This window comes from Rhinolophus ferrumequinum, chromosome 16, assembly GCF_004115265.2.
Source record: "Rhinolophus ferrumequinum isolate MPI-CBG mRhiFer1 chromosome 16, mRhiFer1_v1.p, whole genome shotgun sequence".
In the NCBI taxonomy this organism is placed as follows: Eukaryota; Metazoa; Chordata; class Mammalia; order Chiroptera; family Rhinolophidae; genus Rhinolophus; species Rhinolophus ferrumequinum.
Window position 1 is genome coordinate 41,235,395 of NC_046299.1, and position 12,785 is coordinate 41,248,179.

Below are 12,785 nucleotides of genomic sequence, written 5' to 3' on the forward strand. Positions count from 1 at the left end.
TTCAACGCCTGGCTCTCCCATTTACTGCCTGTGTAGCCATGCACATGTTACCTAACCTGTCTGTCTCTCAGTTTCCCCATCTGCAAAATAGAGATAATATTTAGCCCTTAAGTCTGATGAGAATTAAATACACAAATACGTGTAACTTAAGTATATGGGAAAAAATAAGTACTTATACATGTTAGTGGCAGTTATCCTTTCCCTTGCTCATGTCTGCTAAGGTTTGATACAACACACCAAAGGTATCCATGACTTGGCAGTCAGACCCACTCACCTGAGAACGTCCCCTTGCTGAGACACTCCTTTATCCGATTGGCCTTCCTGACGTGAAATGCTTTTGTAATCTCCTGGTTCATGAAAGCTTCCTTGTTCATGATGTTTTCCACCATCATCCTCAAGTCAAACATCTCCAGGAGTTCGGCGATCTGAGCCAGGCCCACCAAATCCTTTTCCTTTTCATCCAGCTGCCCGGTATAAAGAAACTGGAGCAGGGTCCGGAAGGGGCCTGGTTGGACGGAGGCGTCCATCTGGACCACAGTCACGGGGCCCACACGCTTTGAGATGGGATTGACTTGCATTTCCCTGTGCATGCCAACGAAGCCCTTACTCCAGCCTGACAGAGTCTGCGTCTCTGGGCCGGAGCCCTCAGCTTCCAGCCCCAGCATCTCCTGTTGGGATGGGTTCTGGCTTGAGGGCTCCCACAGATCAGCCTGAGGTGTCCTTGGGGTGCCCTCCTCCCTTTCCTCATCTGGGTCAACACTCAGTGCCTGCCCCTGGAAATCCCTGCTCTGCCTCTCCATCTCACAAGCGCCTTCGCTCCAATTTGGGGTTTCTTCACATTCCAATAAGAAAAGATCATAAAATTTGGAAGAAGAGGTAGCGAGGTAAATTCGGTGTGCAAAGATGTGCTCCTGGTCCTGAAGGATGAACAGGACATCGGCACACAGAGGATTGTCCAGCAGACAGGCAGCTTCGTTTGTCCCCGTGGAGGGACATTCTGGAACTTTGATGACCGGTGGAGGGGCCTTGGGAGGTAGGAATGGTGCCTGAAGCAAAGGTTTCTGAACTTTCTTTAAGTGAGATTTCCAGAACTGTAGGTGCCGGCGGGCAATCAGTGCTGCTCGGATTGCATTGTCAAACACATCCTTGACTCCAAACTGGTCAAATACACTTGTTTCATAGTACGGTATGCCAAGTTCCTTTGCAACCTCACGGCCTTTTTCAGGGGGCAGAATATCCCCTCTCTTTATGGGCCTGAAATAAGATATTTAAAAAATTATGATCAGCCTTATTTTTCGGGAAAAATTTAGTAACCGGGGTCTACCTAAGTACCTAATTGGATTGTACGTTTAAAATCCTATTCAGGTTTTAAATAAGGCTCTTGAAAAATCTCCCACCAACCTCAAGTCTTTCAAATATAAAGGACTTCTGACTACAGAAAAAATAAATGCTTTCAGTAGTAACCACAAACATCAGCCGTTTATTAGCTTTTCGTCCTGGGCAAGTTACTTAACCTCTTCAAGTCTCTGTTTTTACCTCTGTGAAAGAGGAATAGCAATAATGAGTACCTACATCTTAAAGGACTGTTGGGAGGTTTAAATGTGATAATATGCTTAGCATAGTACCTGACCCACTATGCCTGATGCGTGTTAGCTCTTATCATCAATACTGCCACCATCATTATCTTCTTCTTCTTCATTTTATGCTTAAATTTTGCTTTATAACTTTAAAATGAATCCACGTTCGTTTTCTCATTTGAACCTCCCAATAACCCTATGGGTGTTATTTTTGTTCTACATTCTGAAGAAACTGAGGAAGAGAATTTAAAGGGTTTGCCTAAGGTCACATTGGCAACTTGCTGAGAGACCTCTACTAAGCTGTTAAGAGTCTAGAACTCCCTAGTTCTAGACTAGTTAAATGGTGCACATTGAACAGCTCAATAAACCTCCTTTATTAGATTTGTGAATCTTCTTTCGTGTCTTTCCCCTTCTCTTTTCTTTCACTGTCTTCAGTCAAAAACTCATCATCTTTTGCTTGGACTAGTGCATTAGCCCCTTAATGGGTCTTTCTTCAGAATGTCCACATTTTAGACCACATTTATCACTGCTGCATGAAAAATCATTGTATAACACAAGTGTGACTTAACCACAATTCTTTAAAAAAAAAAAATGTCCTCTGGTTCCACAATGCTCACAGAATAGTCTACATCCTTTAGGCTGGCACAAAAGCCCCATTTACAATCTAATCAAACCCAAGGAGGTCAAACCTTTGGAAGTAATACAAGCTGAATAGTGCTGTCATTGTAACGTAACTAGGGTAAAGACACAGCAGATTCCAGAACATAGGTAAGATGTGCTCTGCTGTTACCCTCTTCACAAACACATACTTGATTCTAAAACATCCTCTTAGGAACTGATCTTTCTAAGTAAGTATTTGGTTTTTGAGACCAAAGGGAATGTGTGTGATAGGCACTGGTCTTAGGAGAAATAATACTGGGTAGAATTCAGATTTGAAGACCTGGATTGAAAAGAGGAAAAACTGAAGAGTTTTACAAAGGTGGAAAGGAAATATAGGGAAGAAAGTTTAACTTCCAGGCTTGCTCCTGTGGGCATTTTGTGCTGCTCCTTGTTCCTGGGACTGACTTGAAAACCACTAACTGATGAAACTTTTCAAGGTTCAGCTCAAATACCATATCCTTTATGAACTCTCAGAACCCTTCTAGAGAAGGCCCTGCCCCCTCCACTGTCCTCTAGAGCTCTGTGACTTTCCTCCAGCCCCCCACATGTCTATGGTGGTGAGGCCTGATCATTTTAACCTATTCTTTTATACAGAAAGCTTTGAGGCCTAGGCTGGTATCTCATTCACATATTCAATTCCTAGTCCATGTATTTAAGGCTAGAAGGATCATGAAAAATGAACATGAAATGTTTCCAGAAAATGTATCTAAAATGTACCTAGAATCTCGTAAATTGTCTAAACAAAGTACCATTTGCTTGTGCTGTGAGAGTATAAAAAGTTGTAAAATTCTGCACGAAGCCTAGAGCAAACATTGAAGGACGGTATCAATATCAGCATGCTTCTCAGCAAAACATATAGTTAAACATGTATAAAATTATTTTGAGGGAATATTGAGGGAGCATAGGTTTGTAAAACTTTTACTCCCCCTCCCCAATCGGTATCCACATTTTATATAGGGTGAAAAAAAATCCTCCTTTGAGTTGAGTTTTAAACTTGTGACCCTTTAAAAATATAACCACTAGAGACATTTAAAAAACAATGGTGTTATTTTGCAACTATAGATCTATATGATTTGTTAAAGTTGGACATTGTCATTTGGGGAATGAAATACTCTCAGACATTGGATTGAGGAAAATGAGAAGATTAAGAACACTTGGATATGCGTGTTTGTAGGACCCTGATGTTCCTGGGGCCAAATATTGTGGCTGATCATACTGAATGTTAGTTAACTTTATTATAACAATCATAATTTCAAGATGAGTCGCTAAGTTTTGTCTAATATTTTACAAGTTTCAAAGCACTTTTCCACACACCATGTCACAGTTAGAGAATTCACTTCAAGCACTGGTCAACCATTTAGAAAAATGGGTCCCTACCTAAGAGGTGATGGTGAGCATGAGAAGCGTTCAGGACATGCCCCCTCATGATGAATAAGCTAACTGAAAACATATGGCAGGTTGATGGGGTCCCAGGACCATTGCAGAACAGAACTCTAGGCTACAGAGACATCTGCTATCTCTAAATTTTAATTTGGCCAGCACAGCGAAACACTGAATCCCTTGGCTTACCTTGCTAAAGGGCGTCTGGCTCGATTAACAGCTTCGAGATCAGCATAGCGGAGATCTAGCTGGCAGCCAACTAGGACAACAGGTGTGCGCGGGCAAAAGTGCTTGATTTCTTGATACCACATGGTTTTCACATGATTTAGGGAATTGGGATTAGCAATTGAAAAACAGAGGACCACGACATCAGACCTAAAAGGAAATCACAGGAAAAGCTATGATACCTTTTAATCTTTTTTATCATTATATTTCCTCCCCTCTCCCATCCATCTAATGCCAATTATCATGTCACAATTGAAAAAAAAAAGCCTAGATATTAAAGTACATCTCAGAGTCATGCAAACAGCCTGATAAGTTCCCACATTCCAGCACCAACACAGCTTGAGTTCATTTCCATATTGCACTGCAGAATGCCTCTGCATTGAAAAGTTTCCAAGGAAGCTATTTTACAGGATAGATGGTGACCCAAACTTGACTCAGTCCTGGAACCACAACATGCTGAACTATTTCTGTTCATCACAAGAAATAGTTCCAAGATAAAAGAAAATAATACAAACTGTCTTTTACCAGTTTAAACATAAAGGTGATGATGACTCAACCGAATGAGATCAAGGAAACAGTTTCAACATTACTGACAATGTGACAGGTATTTGCTGTACAAGGTCGGCAAATACACAGAAGGATTTCTACCCTTCTTCCCACTTAAGCACACATGTAGAGAGCACAACCACTTATCTGTTTCTGAATTTGCAGGAATTTTGACTGTTTACTAGGTACAAGGCAAGAAGGTACTATTTAACATAAAACTAGCAAGAATTATATGGGTGGCTAATTACATGAAACGATGTTGGAAGCAGATTTCTTGAATGTTATTGATGACACATGGCAGGTATATGGGGAAAATAAAAATTGCTTTATAGTCAATTTTGACATAAAGATCTTCCATTTTTGTATCATAACTTACCATTCCAGAAGCCAAAGTACTGTTTTACAAAACAGTTGTTCAATTATGGTGTTTGACAGATAGCTGCTAAATGGTATCTTCAATCAGAATTATCAACCATGCTTCTAGGTTAAAATATGCTGAATGATGACTTTGAAACATTGAGGCAGAAGAGTATAAAGAATAGGAAAAGTTATGCCCAAGGAGTCAAGACTATCTTGCAGTTAAATTCAGAAATAAACTCTTACGATTTTATTAGATGTTAATTTATTGACTTTATTGTTTATGTAATGAGAAGAATCAAGTCGATGAATCAAAACACTTTCTTTTTAAATCATTAATGAGCTTTTCCCCTACATATCAATGAAGACAAACAAATATATCCAGGCAACCATAAAATTTCTAAAAATAATCATTTGCAATGCAGAAAACGGCAGGGTGCTTATATTAAATGTAATTCACAAGTTGAGTCTTTAAATTTATATATGTGCATATATATATATATATATACATCAGACCACAGCCAATAGAGGGGAAAATCATGAGATTAAAATATTTACAAATCATAAAAGGAGGACCTAGGACTCAAAGTAGATGAATGGATTAATCTGCATGTTGAGAATGTCCTTGAAATAAAGATATTAGCAAAGATTCTTGGACACTGGAAAATATAAAAATATAATATGTGTAAAGATATGCACAAATATATAAATGAAAGGGAAGCATGTCTTTGCAATTCTGATTTAGTTAGTAGAATATTCTGTGCACAGTCTTTACTTCTAATCAGCATAAATAACAGTACCCAGGAAAGCCAAGAATGCTTTGAATTTTACATTTTTTAGGAGCTGAGTTTTCTATTATTCATAATCCTATTTATATAGGATATCTGATGCAGCTCTGCTGTAAGCTTTGTCCTAATCATAAAATAAAGCCACCATGAATTTTGGCACAGTGAGAATAACATGGCAATATCTGAGTTTCGATATTATAGAGAAATAACTAAAGAAATGTATTCAGCACCTAAAAGTGGAATATTATGTATTTGTATAAAATTGTTCTAATTTGTGCCTTCTATTTCCATATTAAGGCACACGGCTATAAAGGAAATCATTCTCAGAGCTTAATTTATATGACAGACATGTAGCTAAATGTCAATTCCGTTATCTAATTTTATAATACAGCATGTGATGTTTTGAAATTAGAGCTAGCTCTGTTGCCAAGGTTACCATGATAACACTCCTGCCACTGAACACATACTAGTTACTCTCCAGATGACCTGTAAACAAGTACAGACAGGACCTCGGGGGTTGGGAAAAATGGAATCTCCTGATGCCGGTAGCACAATGCCATCACACAATAAAGGACCGGAAGACCCAGCTTCTAACTATGTTGCATCAATATCTCAGTGTATGAAATGCTATTGGAAAGCTAGAAAAATAATCCAGTGCTTTGTAAATATTTTGTCTCAAAAGAATAGTTAAAGAGAAGAGATTGCACTACCTCTGAAACTAAAATAACTTACTGAGTCAAAATTCTATTTGTATCCTTGGAATAAAATTATTCTTTAATCTTAATGCACATTTAGGTGCTATGAGAATCTGTCCCCATTATTTTACATCAAAAGCATTAAAAAATATCATATTTGCTTAAATATCTTCGGTTTAACCCTTGTTGATCTAAATATAAGTGCAAGTTAAGAAAACATTGTAGGGGGTGGCTGGTTAGCTCAGTTGGTTCAAGCATGATGCTAACAACACCAAGGTTTCAGGTTCAATCCCCCCATGGGCCATGGTGAGCAGCACCCTCCTTAAAAAAAATAAATAAATAAAAAATAAAAAGAAAAAGAAAACATTGTGTACAGATGATGCAGAATCCTATCCTTTAGGCCTGAGTGTAGAACCTGGATGTTCTACCTGAATGTAGAACCTGGAACCTGATTTTAACCCAACGGCTGAGAGAAAATGGATGTAGTGATAGGGGCAGAGAAAGATGCTGCTTTACCACGTTCGTCCTCATCTCAACGTTCTTGTCTAATTCCTGATTCTCAACACATCAGTATCTTCTGTGACACAAACACCTATCGAATCAAGTAACTGTTTGGAGAATGCCATTTACTCCCTGGAGATTTTGAACCATTTTTCTATCTGGTCAAAGAAGGCACCAAACCTGCAGCTAAGAATATCTCCAGCTTTAGGCAGAATTCCAAGGAACTAGAAATATTAAATAACTTTTAATCAAAACGTTCATTCCCGTGTGGAGACCGTTCAATGTCTGACAAAAGCTCATGTTTAAAAATGCCATTCCTACAAAAGATAAAAAGGCAAAAAGGAACTTCTAGCATTTTTTTACTTCTATGGCTCTGCTACAGTTTGTTTTGTTGTGTTTTTTTTCACTTTGAAGAGATGAGTTTAAAAATAATTGGGAGGGGAAGGTGTGATGAGGGCATTCTCACAGATTAGGCAGTAGGGTTAGTAGTGACCGCAGTGTCCCTATTTCAGCTATAAAAAGAATTTGACAGGATTTAAATGGAGTCCTACGGCTCTTTGGAGTAGAAAGCACATGAATTTGAGAATGCAGAGACAAAGCATGGAATAGACAAAACTCTGAACTCCAGACTTGAATGTTAAGAAGGGATAGGAAGAGGTTTGGATTACAAAGGACTTAAGAGTGTGCAGGTAGTCTTAGTTGCTTGCCTCTGACTGTTTATTTTTTTGGAGAAAATGTGATTTCTGCTTCCTAGGAGAAATAGCCATATAAAAGTTTCACTAGGGTACTAACACATCAAATAGTGCCCATGAAATAATGTTTTGATTAGTTAAGTAAAAAACAATCCAAAGTAAGTCTATGTGTTGAAACAATTGTGAATCTCCCATTTCATGGAGAGGTAGGAGGTGGGAAGGGGATGAGAGAGACCTAGTAAATCCAAAAATGCTTGAGCTGAGAAAGCCAACCTCAGTTGTATCAGTTTTTCTTCAGATATTAAACAAACAAAAAAGCACATTTTTCCCCCCAGTTATCTTTCAAGGAGAACACTGGCCAAAGATAGCATGTAAAAAAATTGGCATAGATATTTGGATAACCTAAGGAGGGCATGCAAAGTTGGGACCAATTCTTGCTGGAGGATTAAAGGAAAAAAATCTGAAAAAAGTGTATCTTATACACATATTTTGGCCCAAGCTAAATTTTAAACAGCAAATGCCACACATGTTCTCAAGGCCCGTCTTTATAATATCTACAATCAAATAGAGCAAACTTGGTGGGAAAAGATCAGAGAAGCAACCAAGAGCTAAACTGCTTTCCAATCTGAAATACCAAATTCATCTTTTGAAGAAGTGGTTGAAAAAGGGTAGATAATCAATATCAAAAGTTGGTTATTAATAATGAGTTCTCTCAGTTCTTTCCTATCACAAAGGTGCTGTCTACTTAGTTTGTCTTCCCTTCTTCAGTCCCATCTATTTTGTCACCATTATCCAGCTAAGGAGCTGTGGGCCTTAGGTTTTCTTATCTGGTTAAGTGGAAAAAAAAAAAATTCCTAAATTCTCCTTTATCTAAGATCAAACCAATCTGATGGGCAATGTGAAGGATAGTAGCTTCCCTCCAGTCCTCCCCAGAGCTGTGAGTGGGGCAGCCAAATGCTCGTCTCCAGTGTCCCGGTTCTGATGGGGTGTCTTGCTGATGAACACTTGGTGACTATAGGCTAGCAATTATACTGAATTGAGTCTTGCTTGGAAGTATGTCCTTTTTAAACAAATTTTAGGTCTTTCGTTCTATGATAGGATTCCACCTCTTTATATGTCACTACCACCTATTATCATTTCTTTTCTTTTTTTTTTCCTAGAGACTCCCATATCCTTTATATGGGTAGAGATCATGATCACATTTTAATGGGTTTCTTTTCTTTGCCAACGTATGTAAATCCCCTTATGGAGAAGTTTCATGAAGTCCCTGACCTCCACCTTTGGGGCTTCAAGCTTCCTTTTCCCCGCTGATAACCGAGGTAGGCTCTTTACAGAAACATTTTCAAAACTATTCATGTCAATGACACACCTCTCATGCACATAGTGTGACAGTGCTATGCAAACAGACAGATCAAAACAGCACAAAACAGCTGGGAGCATGGCAGAGGAAAGAGATGTGTAACGTGGCTTTGGAAATTTTTAGTAGGGGAGCAGCCCGGTGTGTATGAGATGCAGAGGGAGTGGTCAGTGATGGGGAACACAACCACCTGGAGAGGAATGGCTGTGTAAGCTCATACTCATGGAAGATGGAGAGGCCTGACGGGCAGTGCCTGGCAGGGGTCTGGGGAGAGCAGGGCGGTACCATGCAGCGCCCTGAATGTGAGCAGACAAATCAAGTCAATACTTTACCAATAGCAGTGAGGCTTCTTAAGTACAGATGTTATGTGGGGAAAACTGTGAAAACACCCTGAAATATATCCAGATTTGGGAGTGATTAGCATGCGCAAGTATTTCTTCCAAGCCCGTAACTGCATGTTTAGTAGGAAGCAACACTTTAAACCAGCCTTCCCCCACCCTCTCCACATGGGACCAAAGCAATGAATGCTCTTAAGTGCAGGAAAGCCATAGCCACACCCCACCAATGCCACCAAACCCTGAGGTAGATAATCCTCGAGTCTTAAAAATGGTTGGCCCTACCGTCATAGTACAAATATAACAGGGGGCAATGGCCCTACCCTAGAAGGTTGTTGGTGATCATCCAATGGAAACCAGCTATTTTTCACTTAGTGTTCTGTTTTCTATACTTAGCAATCTACTTTCCCTTTAGTATATTTGTACACCTCACACAATCATCAGAAAAATTTAAATGCATGTGAAATTGGGTGAAGCACAAGTAATTTGTTAGAAGAAATAGCATCAGCAATCTCATTTCATTCCTGGTCAATGGAAGCAGGAAGCATTGACATAAAGAAGGCTTACTTAACAGCAGAAGGTGAAATTGTGGTAATAAATTCCCTTCTTACTCCAGCTCTCCTTCTCATTTCTCTTTGGCTTTCCCTGAAGCTAAATGACTGAGGAACTTCCTTCCTACACTGTTCATGTTTTCCCCGGAGAGCTAGACTACTTTTAAATGTAAGAAAGACTCTGTCAGCTAGAATGTCAGATGGGAGCTCTCTGGAATTAACCTCCCTGACTCTTCTGAAACGAAACTGAATAAACCAGCAAGATCATTCTACCACAATAAGAAAGGGAGTTTAACCCAGGCCGCTCAGCAATCCTATTTGAATCGATAAAGGTACAAGGACTTGCTAACTCCCTTATTCAGTGTCAGTAAGCAATCATTTGATCATTTCTTCCAGAAATATGAACTGATGACCTACTGTGTATCAGGTACTCTTCTAGACATTGGGGGTACAGAAATTAGTTAAAGACACAAGTTTCTATCCTCATCGTGCTTATCCTCGTCGTCTTATATTCCAGAGGTCAACAGACAATAAGCAAGAAAAAATATTTAGCATACTAGGTAGTGACAAGTGCTAAACAGGAAATAAAGCAGGAAAGGGGGTAGAAATATTGGACAGCGGAAGTTGCTGTTGAAATGTGGCCATGGAGGGCCTTAATGAGAAAGTGATGTAAAGACCTAAAGGAAGTGAGGGAGCTAACTTGCTGATATCTTGGGGGAGAATACAGTGGAAAAGGGAACAGCTAGTGCAAAGACCCTGAGGCAAGAGTGTGCCTGGGATGTTTCCCTGAGGGTAAGGGAAGCAACCGGCTGGAGCTAATCTTAGAGGCAACGCTGGGCCAGGGCTAGGTACGGGGGGTCTCAGGGGTGTCTGGCTCTTCCTCTGAGTGAACTGATAGACCATTAAGGGTTTTGGAGCACAAAGAGATGATGTAATTTATGTTTTAGCAGGATCCCCCCATTGCTATAATGAGAACTGACTAAATGGTGGTGGGGAGAGGGTGGTCAGGTGGGATGAGGCAGGAGGAGGGGACCCGTTAAAATATAATAATCCAGAGGGAGATGGTGGTGACTTTGGCCTGGGAGCAGATAGTAAGAAGGGGCTGCATTCTATATGTAAGTGAAAGGTCAACCAAACAGGATTTGCTGATGGTCCAGGTGGGGGCGATGACCAAGAGGAGTCAAGAATGATGCTCAAGTGCTGACCCTGAGCAATTCTTTCTTCTCTGTTCCTGGTATTGACATCTTTAGTTCAGCATTTCTAACACTGATTAGCAAATAAAAAAGCCTTACAGATATTGGAGGATGAAAAATATAGATGCAAATATGTCTGTAGACTCAAAGTCTAAAAGAAATGAGAGGGTGGCACAGATATATTCTCTGTGTTTTAGATGATCTGGCATCGCTGTAATCCTATGCTTAAATGCTTTAGTATAGAATCCATAAATTCCTGCCACTCTAATTTTGTGAATTATTTGTATGCATTTACTCTAATGTATTTGTTTATTTATTTTGGATGAGCACAAAGCAGTAATAATCCACCTTCATTTGTTCACTTAATGCCCTCAACTATGGGCAAATGGATTTATATATGAATTTATATATGTGATTATTTTTTAAAATGATTCTTATAAAAATCTTGGAAATGATACCCAGAGAAGAAGCAATCTATAGTTGGAAAAGTGTTATTATTGATACAAGTAATTCTCTGTTTAAGAACACTCACTCCAATAATGCGTTGCAAGGAAATTTACAAATCCAAATATTTGGAGGAAAAAAGGAAGTTTTGGGGTTGTGGCTGACTGTGCCTCCCTCCTTTTTCTCCTGGCTTCACAGCTTATCTTTTCATTTGCTAATTCATTTAAAGAGAGGTTCGCCACCAGTGTTTCCCATCTTTGTCACCTTCAGGTTGGCACTTGATTTGTTATTCTTACATTAAAAGTGCAAATATAAAATTCAACCCAGTGAAATAATTTGGAGTGTGTTATAATGTATTTCCTTGTAAATGCCTTAGAAGATCCTGGCTTGCAGAAGATCGATCGTTAGATTCATGTGTTCCTTCAACTAACATTTATGAAGCTTCTACGATGTACCAGTCTGCGGCATTGGAGACATAGAGTAGACAAAAACCCTGTTCTAAAGATACAAAGAATAATAGGATAAGGGGAATGGATGAGAAGATGATTAAGGAGAAATTTTCAAATAATGCAAACATGGCTGCCATAGAGATTTGCAAAGGTATTCTATGGGATCGTAAAGGAGAGACACTTCACCTGGATTCTGCGAAGAGTATGAAGAGGCTTCTGGGAGTATGTGACCCCCATTCTAAGTCCTTAGAATATTAGAGGTAATTAAGTAGGTAAAGAAAAGGTGGGCTAATGGTGTAATTTCTATTCGGATGTAAAGCATGTTTGTGGCCTAGAGCCTGCAGGGAACAGGGACCTACAAACATCTTGCTATGACTGGAGCAAGAGATGGGGCTGGAAAGGCAGGCGGGGACTCAGTCAGAGAAACGAGCAATAGCAGAGCCTCATACCTTCGTGTAGCTGCCTAACCCAGTGAGGCAACATCCTGATCACTCCACTCTGCACCCAATTCCCAGCTACAGTGCCTGGGTACCAACGGGAAGGGAGGAGGTCATTTATGTAGGTTAACGCCTGGAGGTTACCATTGCATTTTCTAGTTCCAGAGAAAACCCACTACGGAAAACGAAATTGTTACTATTTGATGGGGACATTGAAAACTTTCAGGGAATGTGGTGTTCTCTATTTGGCTATCACAGCGTAGGTTGTCAAATGTATCTCCTTAGAAAAAGATACAAACACGACCACAGCCAAAGATGTAGGCCACTTGGTCAGATTATGATCCCCACATCTGAGGGTTCCATCTCTGGGAAAAGGAATCCCAGAGTCTGGGACAATTTGATAGTGTCCTATCATTAGTTTTGAGATTCTAGAACCCTCCTATTTCCCATAGTCTGCTATTAAGAATCTGGTCCCATTTTTTCACCTAAGTTCACACAAATGACTTATGTTTTCAGTGATAACTAACTTTAAATTCTTTAATTAAAACATATATTGTCTATCATGCAATTTTTCTCAATGTTATAGACCACTTTTGTT

The 12,785-nt window shown here is 39.5% G+C and overlaps 1 protein-coding gene across 7 annotated transcripts in view; it reads right to left on the bottom strand.

Annotated features, from left to right (window-relative positions):
• RHOBTB1 (Rho related BTB domain containing 1) overlaps positions 1 to 12,785 on the bottom strand; it is a 114,033-nt gene that overhangs the window by 16,086 nt on the left and 85,162 nt on the right. For all 7 annotated transcript variants that reach the window (XM_033130677.1, XM_033130680.1, XM_033130681.1 and 4 more), the window contains 2 exons: positions 3,807 to 3,992; positions 275 to 1,254 (listed from right to left, as the gene is read on the bottom strand). In XM_033130677.1, the coding sequence (XP_032986568.1) occupies positions 275 to 1,254; positions 3,807 to 3,992 (1,166 nt within the window). The remainder of the gene's footprint in view (positions 1 to 274; positions 1,255 to 3,806; positions 3,993 to 12,785) is intronic.